The following is an 8120-nucleotide window of genomic DNA, read 5'->3' on the forward strand; positions in this document are numbered from 1 at the left end:
CTATTTGGTAGGCAGCATTTTAATATTAGGCATTATAAACTTTAATGAATAGGACTTCCCCTACTTGCTCTTCAAAAAGCTTACAATATAATTCCTACTACAGGTTGCATTTTGCCTGGTTGAACTGCATTTTTTTTTTCTATATTCTAGTAGGTGCTAACCAAGGGTTGCCTGCCTACTGTTAACTTTGCTGTGGATTCTTGAGGGGCTAATCTTGAGTATGCATATACTGCCGGCCTATTTGTAGAAGGGATTTGAGGCAGATTAAAATCAAGACTTAACAAAATTGGTTACCATTATGTTCAGAGCCCAGCAAAAAGAAGGTAGCCTTTAGGGACACCTTAAAACTGTGATAGCCTTACAAACATGAGTAATATCAAACAGAGGCAGACAACCAAACCTAGTTAATAAAGTGTGGTCTGTGAACCTCTGATAGAGTTCAAGACCCTTTTAGAAGGGCTGTGAGGTCAAAACTATTTTCATAATATCTTGGCTTTTTTTGTACTCATTTTGTAATGAGGGTGCAGTGGAGTTTTCCAGAGGTTACATGAAATGTAACACTGGAACAGATGGGACAGGCAAAAATGAGAATTCAGCCATCTTCTGTTAAGTGATATTAAAGAGATTATGTAATGTAAAACAGTGACATACTTCACTAAGTTTTTTTAGGGAAATACTTTAAAACTTTTTAATGTGGAAATATTGAAATAAGATCCACAGCAATGAAAAAGGACTAAAGCATAATTTGAAAGCTTATAGCAGAAGAAATCCAAATCCCAGCCAATCAGAATGACTTGCCTTCTTATTTTGGTCTTACAGAGCAAGTCCTCACTAAACTGAGTTTTCTTGATTTTTTTTTTTTAGGTCGGTATCTCTTCTTAAATGCAATTGCAAACCAGCTGCGGTACCCAAATAGCCACACTCACTACTTCAGCTGCACCATGCTGTACCTTTTTGCAGAGGCCAACACTGAAGCTATCCAAGAACAGATCACAAGGTAAGAGAGAAGTTTGTTTTCCAGGTGCTTCTACCCCTTTATTGTGAATTCTCTTGAATGTTTTTCCTGTGCATTGAGCATCTTTTACATGTGTTCAATGTGGGATGTAGTTCTGAACAAAATGGACATGGTTCCTGTCTAATAATTAGTCTGAATCACAGGTCATAATCATTGCTGAAATAAAAAGTAGTTTTCAATAAAAGACACCAGCATTTTAGTTTAAGATCATGTGGTGGTGGTGCAATTTTTAACCAGTCCTGCGCTATACAGGCCAGCCCATGTTAAAGCACATCGACTTACCGCCTATAGTTTAGAAGGTTTTTTAAAGTTGCCTTCTCCCCTAATAGTAGTTTGTGGGTATTAGACCACAGTATTCCTTAGATTTATATACTAAAAACTAACTAGGGATAATGCCCTATCTTGTAATTATTTATAAAGCTGCAGTCAACTTCCTTGTACTTAAATCTGTGTTCTTGTGCTTTATTATTTTCTTGGTAAATTTAGAAGTACGGTTGGCTAGGTAAAAAAATGAGTATTTCAGTCAATGCTGCCATTCAGTATTAGAATTTGCTTCCTATTTCCTTTCATTTAGTGCATATTGCACCATGTAGTCTGATATTATCCTAACTTCACCTTAACTTAGTCTTCTAGGCTCAGTAATGAATCGGGAAATCGGGGTTTGAATCCAGCCTATTCTCAAGAATCCACCTGGGCTATTAACCATGCTATATAGAGTACAGAAATTAATCCACTTGTCTTTAGTAAACTAAAAGTTGTTAGCTTTACTAATCAGGGAGAAGAGTTAGGGATCCTGAATTCAGTGCATTAACTCACTCATTCTTCCCTTCTCCAGGGTTCTCTTGGAACGGTTGATTGTAAATAGGCCACATCCTTGGGGTCTACTTATTACCTTCATTGAGCTGATTAAAAATCCAGCATTTAAGTTCTGGAACCATGAATTTGTACACTGTGCCCCAGAAATTGAAAAGTAAGTTAAAAGATTTTTTAATTGTCTGAGAATGAGAATCATTTGATGGCTTCAGCCTGGGTGGATCGTTAAGGCAGTTGTTAAAGCTACACAGTGTTGCCAGGCCTGATCTTTGGCGGGTGGGGAATGTCAATCCTCACTTGAGGATGTCTTTTTCCCATTGCTTTCCAGAGAGAGATGGATGTGAGAGAGATATTGACTGGTTGCCTCCCACACACATACAGATGGGGGTGGGACATGAACCTGAGATCCTTTGGTGTGGTGTGCAGGCTGATGCTCTACCCACTGAGAACACTGGCCAGGCCTGAACTTTTCTCACAAACTTAACTCTTTCCCTTCAGGTTATTCCAGTCCGTCGCACAGTGCTGCATGGGACAGAAGCAGGCTCAGCAAGTAATGGAAGGGACAGGTGCCAGTTAGACGGAACTGCATTTCTGTTGTAAATGTGTCAGCCTGGATGTCCCACAGCACCAAGTCCATAAACTGGCTGAGGAATCCTTTCAGCTCTTCCTGACTTTCCCAGCCCTTTGGTTCTCAGGAACCTGCCCCAATTAGTTTGGGCCAGCTTCCTGTCTATGTGGGCACGTTCCAAAGTTTAAATGCATTTTTTTGACTCTTGGCCAAAATTTAGAAAATGCTGTGAATATCATTTTGAACTTGTGTAAATACATGAAAGAGAAAACCTTTGTCTGGAACTTCTTGGGTTTGTGCAAAAAGTGTCAAAGGCACGTACATAAACTGGTAACTGCCCATCTCATGTGAAGAGGCTGCTGCTGCCATGTACTTGCCTGGGGGCATAGCTCCACGTCTTGACATTCCTGGTGTCCCAAAGAAGAAGCAAAAAAGCCAATTTAAATATTATATAACATTTTAATGTGGACCTTGAAAATCACAAAAGTTGGTGAGTATGATAGAATTTAGCATACAATTTGCTTTGTCCCTGCCCCAGATCTAAAGTTGACTGCTAGAGAACATGCTCTTTTTACAAAGGGAAACACACCAGGGCTAAAGCGTGCACTGCCACCACCACCACACCCGCCACCCCAAATCTCTCCTGATGCTTGTAAACTGAGGAAAGGGAACCAAATAGTATCAACTGCCCTCCCCCTTTATCCCAGGCTAAGATGAGTAACAAAAAAGTCAAAAGGACCAACACAACCTCTTTTGTAAGGATACATATTGGTCCAGTGTTATACTCTGTAGCCTTTCCAGTTCTTGGCCGTTAGCTCCCCTACTTCTTGTGGGTGCCGACTAGTCATAGTCAGTGCAGCATTAAAGTCATGACACACATGCAGTCCGCTGTGCCTTGCCTCAGGAGCAGCAGCCAGTGCTGACAGTCCACCCTTGCAAAGCCTGGGGACTTTGGGAACCAGCTTTTTGCTAAACGGTAGATCTTTCCCGCTAGTTTTGAGCCTGTTTGGCCTGTTCAAACAAGCAAAAAAAGTCTTTTTTTTTTTTTTTTAGTGTTTCTTCCTGTTCCTTTTCAATGAAAAATTGTTAGAGCAGGTTTCTACGATTAAACAATTACAAAATGCCCTTTAATTTTAAAAGAAAGGAGTAGGTGTATATGCGAAACTTACACCTTTAATGGCTGTCAAGTTTATGGCCAGAGGACAAAAAGGTCCAAAATTCACTAGAAAATCTTACATGATGCGGGCCTGAATGTCATTGGTGTCTCAGGATTTCTTCCCTGAGGGTGAGTTGTCCCATCTAGAGCCAACTTCAGACTGCTGAGGAGTTAAAACATGCTCTGAGTGCCAGTGACATAGCTTATTAAATCCTTATAAAAATAAGTTAAGGCAGCAGTTAATTGTCAAAGCGACACACAGTGTTACCAGGCCTAAACTTTGGCAGGTGGGAATCCACTTGATGTCTTTTCTGTTCCAAATAGACTCAATTTTAACCAGGTCTACTTTCAAAGGTCGTGTTATTAAACACTACACTAGACTACAAGACCTTTTATTATCACAATCAAATTTCTGCTAATTTGGTCCAAACTGAGAACAAAACAGCTATAAAGTGTTTTGGTTTTAAGAAGTTAAAGGGGGGGGGGGGGGTTGGTCTTGGTGACAATTAGCAGAGATTCCCAAGTCTGCTGTTCCCAACCCTTAAACATGTCCCCTTACCTCAGAGTTCATCCTAGCACACCTTTGCTCCTTTGGCTTTTCTTATTAACCACCAAAAGGAAAGATCCAAATTTTCCTCCTTTTCAAACATCCATGAATACCAGCTTAGAAAAGTTCTTCTCATGGGATGTTCCTTCAGGTAGCAGGGAATCCGCTTAGCTTTAACCCGTCAGTTCCAACAGCTGGTGTAAGATCATCTTCTGCCCATAACGAACCTGTAAGGCCTGCTGCTCCCTCCAGCTGAGTTTGCTGTAGATGTCCTTATTACCGAGTAAATCTTGCTCAGCTTTTAAGTCTGTGGCATAGGCTTGCAGGGTCAACAGAACACTGTTCCGAAGAAGCTGTCTCCATGATTCTTTGAGCCTGGGGATATTTGTGATCGTCAGGCTGTCCTCTTCCCTTTTATCTCCCCATCCATCCTGTTCTTTCAACTCTCTGAACTCCTCAGCAGACATGCACAGGACCTAGAAGCAACCATGGGCCCTTTAATTAGGATTTGCCACTTGTGTGTTTCTGAAATTGATGTAGAGACGATAACCTATCTTGGTAGCATTCAAATATCCTCTTCCCTTCGTCCCTCCCTTCCTCCCTCACCTGGCTCTATAGCTCTAAATACGAAGGCTGCTTTGAGCATTAAATAGCAGTTTGGGGCCCTTTACCTTGAGTGTGGTGGTCAGTTCCTCTTCAGTCAGCACCTCTTCCCGCCCAATCACAAAGGCTCCCTCCTCCCCTACCATCTCTAGTTTGCATAAGTAATCCCAGCGTTCGCACAGCTGGAGCCTTTCAGCTTCATCTTTGGCTCCTGTACATAGAAAAGTAGTGTGAAGCTCAGTATATCAAAGGTCGTTTCTTAGTCTACCCCTAGTCTGCAAAAAGCAACTATTAGCAAAGCACCTGGGACGGATAGGGGAAAGAGGCACATCCACGTGTCCAGGATTGAGTCAATCAGGCACTCACCCTGTAATGCTGCCTCTCGCACTGTCACCATCTGAATGTCAGCTGTGTCATCTGTGTTGTCAGGGTATGGCTCAGCAAAGCCATACATGTGGATCAGCTGCCAATTGGCCATTTGCCCGTAAGTGTTGAAAATCTCATGGCCTTTGGGAATAGGCTGAGTAGCCACCATCCGAAGACAGTTCTGGAGTGGAAGGGAGCAGCTGGGAACAGGCCTTTCCCCTCCCGGCCCCATGATTACTCCCCGCTTAGGAAGACCCTCCAGCAGGCCTGTTCAGCGATGGGATTGATGCTATGCCCACCAACAGAAACTTCCACACAGTAACAATTTAATGAGCCCCGGCATCATCTTACACCGCTGCCCTGCTGCCCACACCCTGGCATTGTGCAGAGCAGCCCTGCTGCCCACACCCTGGCGTTATGCAGAGTAGCCCACCTCCAGCACCAAAGAAATGATGGCAGTCAAGTTCATCAGAAGATTAACCACAAACATGAGAAGTTCTGTGCTCAAACTATTTCACTGGGAGACGCACGTATAGGAGGCGCTAACTTCACTTACTCCTTTTCAGGGCCAGGAAAGTGGAGCCCATTCAGCCTAGTGGCCAAACAGCCACAAATGACAGGCACTGGTCTGAATCATGCCCAGTCATCAACACACCTACGAACGCACTGGGAGGGGTCCACTCACTGGAGAGTACTCTAGATTGGCATTGTGATCGGCTACGTGGTTTAGTATGTCTGCGGCAGGCACCATCAAGGGGGGGTTTGGCTCCTTTTCATCATCCTCTTCCTCCAGGGGTTCCTGAAAGCTACCAGAGAGAACTTGGCTGAAGCCCAGGGCAGGGAGAGGGGCTGGGGTGGGGTTCACTGTTCTCTCCCCTCCTGTCCCTCAATAGCGTTCTAAAGGAAAGGGGCCTCCCAGGCTGCTCACTGACCTATAGGCCATCACGAGAGCCACGAGCTGCTGGTAGAGTTCCAGGGAGCGAACCCTGGGGCTGAAAAGGTCGGGGTGGGCTTCCATGAAGGGCAGCACGACGGAATGGTACTCGCTGCGGATGTTGGCCAAATCCTTCTCCACGGCCTCGGGGACCCCTGTCCCCTGCAGCAACCGCCGGCGCTCCCCCTCCGGCCTGCAGGGAAACCCTCGTTCCCTTCACACGCCCCACTGAGACCAGGGCTCCGGAGACAGCCTGTCCCCCACCCCTGCACGGCTCTCACCAGAACATCGGGTGCTCCAAGCGGCCCAGCTCGGGCCAGAGCGCAAAGTAGGGGCTCCAGGGTGAGGCCGGGGCCTGCAGCTCGTGGAGGAGCGCCAGCAGCAGCGGCACCCAGCCCGACTGGCTCTGCAGCGCGCCCCGCTCTGCGGGAGACAGAGGTGAGGGCCCGCGCGCGGCCCGCGGCCCCTCCTCCCGCCCCACCCGCGGCGCGCGCACCTCGCTCCAGGAGGCCGCCGATGGAGCAGGTGTGCTGCGACAGGAGCGCGGCCCGCGGCACCGCGAACAGCAGCTCCCCGGCCTGCACGCTCTCCCGCGCCACCATGCCGTAGCCGGCCACCGTGCCCTGCCGGCTCACCGCCACCTAAAGGGAAGCAGCGGCTCAGAGCACGCCCGCGCCCAGCCTGCCCGCGTCTCCGCCCACCTCACTCACCTTGGGGCTCAGCTCCAGCCCCACGCGCCCGCACCAGCGCAGGAAGCCGGCCACTGGGTCCGGGTCCCGGTCGAGGCCGTGGCCACAGCCTTCAGGTCCGGCCACCTAAAACAACAGGGCGCGCTGGCGAGGCCCCGCCCCCGAGAGCTCGCGGGGGGTGGAGACGGCGGCGCCGCACGGAGAGGGCGCTGAGTGGGGGAGGGGACCGGAAGCGACCGCGGGAGCAAGGGAGTGGAGGACACCCCCGCGCGGGACGGATGCGGGTGGAGCAGCGCGAGGCGCAGTGGGGAGAGGTGGGCCCCACGCCGGCCGCCCGCGACTTACCCGCCGGCGCTTCACCCGAGTCGCCATGGTCCGCGAGCGTGCGACCTCGCCAGTTCATGGAGCCGCGCCGCGCTTCCGGCTTCCCTGGCCACGCCCCCGGCGTCCCTAGACACGCCCCCGGCGGGGCTTTGAGGGCGGGGCCACGTGCCCGACCCGCCGCACGGACCACGTGGGGCTAGTGTCAGAGCGATTAGGGATTGGCACCTGGTACAGTCAGTCCTGAAAGCGGCCTTCTGTGAGGGTGTCCCCATTTGGGCTTGGAAAACGTGCGGTCGAGTGCAGGAAGACGTGTCCCCGTGCCACCTCGAGCCTGGTTCTGAGCCTCCCCTGGGATCTCCGACTGCTGAGACCTCGGGTGCACGTCCGGGTGAGGGACAAAATCTGTTTTTTGGATGCGAAGCTGAGGGCCTCGCGGCTGCGGCTGTCGGCGCACCGGGCGGGCGCCGGCCTGCCTTCATCTCCGCCACTCCATCTCCGCCACTCGTTAGCTGTGGTCATCGCCGGTTTTATTTGCTCAATTAGAGCAGTTTGCATGCCGGCGTGGGCAGGGCTCACAGAATTAGGATAAGCTCCTGTCACACGCGCTAGGATATTCCTGTTTTCATTTTCTGCATAGCACACAGTGGGTTTAATTTTTATTTACTTGCTTTGTTAGCTGACGCACAGCAGGAACTCAATGCCTATTGGGTAAACGGCTGAGTTAATCATAAGTGGCTAAACCTGGGGAAGGAGCCTGCTGTTAAATTTAACAAGGCAACGAATGAACATAGAGGTTACAACGCTTGTGTTTGGAAGTCCAACGATGCCAATGCCAGCTCCCCACTTGGCTTTATTACAGCAAATCCCTTATTCGGAGTCTGTTTCCTCCGCTGTGACACTAAGATAATGGATATCTATCCTGTAGAGTTCATGTAAGGGTTGGCAGCGTAATGTATGGGACAAGAAGTGGGAACATGGAGATGGAAGTGCCCACCCTCACCCTGCACACTCCCCCGCCCTCACCCCCACAGGCATCAGCTTTGCCAGCCTAAACTTTGTCTCTTCCAAAGCTTCCCACGGTGGGCATGGCATCACCATACCCAAA

General features: G+C 49.0%; 2 protein-coding genes across 13 annotated transcripts in view; one reads left to right on the forward strand and one right to left on the reverse strand.

The window, feature by feature from the left end:
• CNOT1 (CCR4-NOT transcription complex subunit 1) overlaps positions 1-2667 on the forward strand; it is a 77844-nt gene extending 75177 nt beyond the window's left edge. For all 10 annotated transcript variants that reach the window (XM_036345503.1, XM_036345502.1, XM_036345498.1 and 7 more), the window contains 3 exons: positions 865-997; positions 1851-1985; positions 2327-2667. In XM_036345503.1, the coding sequence (XP_036201396.1) occupies positions 865-997; positions 1851-1985; positions 2327-2405 (347 nt within the window). In that variant the 3' untranslated portion in view covers positions 2406-2667. The remainder of the gene's footprint in view (positions 1-864; positions 998-1850; positions 1986-2326) is intronic.
• SETD6 (SET domain containing 6, protein lysine methyltransferase) lies at positions 130-7986 on the reverse strand. 3 transcript variants are annotated; one of them, XR_004973591.1, is made up of 10 exons: positions 7037-7986; positions 6713-6817; positions 6499-6643; positions 6284-6425; positions 6001-6195; positions 5754-5874; positions 5069-5249; positions 4771-4913; positions 4112-4575; positions 130-2803 (listed from the first exon to the last, which is right to left on the reverse strand). XR_004973591.1 is itself a non-coding variant. In XM_036345509.1 (9 exons), the coding sequence occupies exons 1-9, from the start codon at positions 7061-7063 to the stop codon at positions 4273-4275; spliced, it is 1362 nt and encodes a 453-aa protein (XP_036201402.1). In that variant the 5' UTR covers positions 7064-7986; the 3' UTR covers positions 2836-4272. The 3 variants fall into 3 exon arrangements, 1 of the variants encoding a protein (XP_036201402.1); XR_004973592.1 differs by lacking the exon at positions 130-2803 and adding an exon at positions 2836-3407; XM_036345509.1 differs by lacking the exon at positions 130-2803 and having other exon boundaries at positions 2836-4575.
• Between the last annotated feature and the right edge of the window lie 134 nt (positions 7987-8120).

Source organism: Myotis myotis, unplaced genomic scaffold, assembly GCF_014108235.1.
Source record: "Myotis myotis isolate mMyoMyo1 unplaced genomic scaffold, mMyoMyo1.p scaffold_m19_p_19, whole genome shotgun sequence".
Taxonomy (NCBI): domain Eukaryota; kingdom Metazoa; phylum Chordata; class Mammalia; order Chiroptera; family Vespertilionidae; genus Myotis; species Myotis myotis.

Coding starts and splice junctions, on each gene's coding strand:
- SETD6 (XM_036345509.1), bottom strand. CDS start 7,063: ATGGCGACTCGGGTGAAGCGCCGGCGG. Junction 5,875..6,000: donor GCTCTCGTGATGGCCTATAG/GTCAGTGAGCAG, acceptor TCTCTCTGGTAG/CTTTCAGGAACCCCTGGAGG. Junction 4,914..5,068: donor GCGAGAGGCAGCATTACAGG/GTGAGTGCCTGA, acceptor TTCTATGTACAG/GAGCCAAAGATGAAGCTGAA.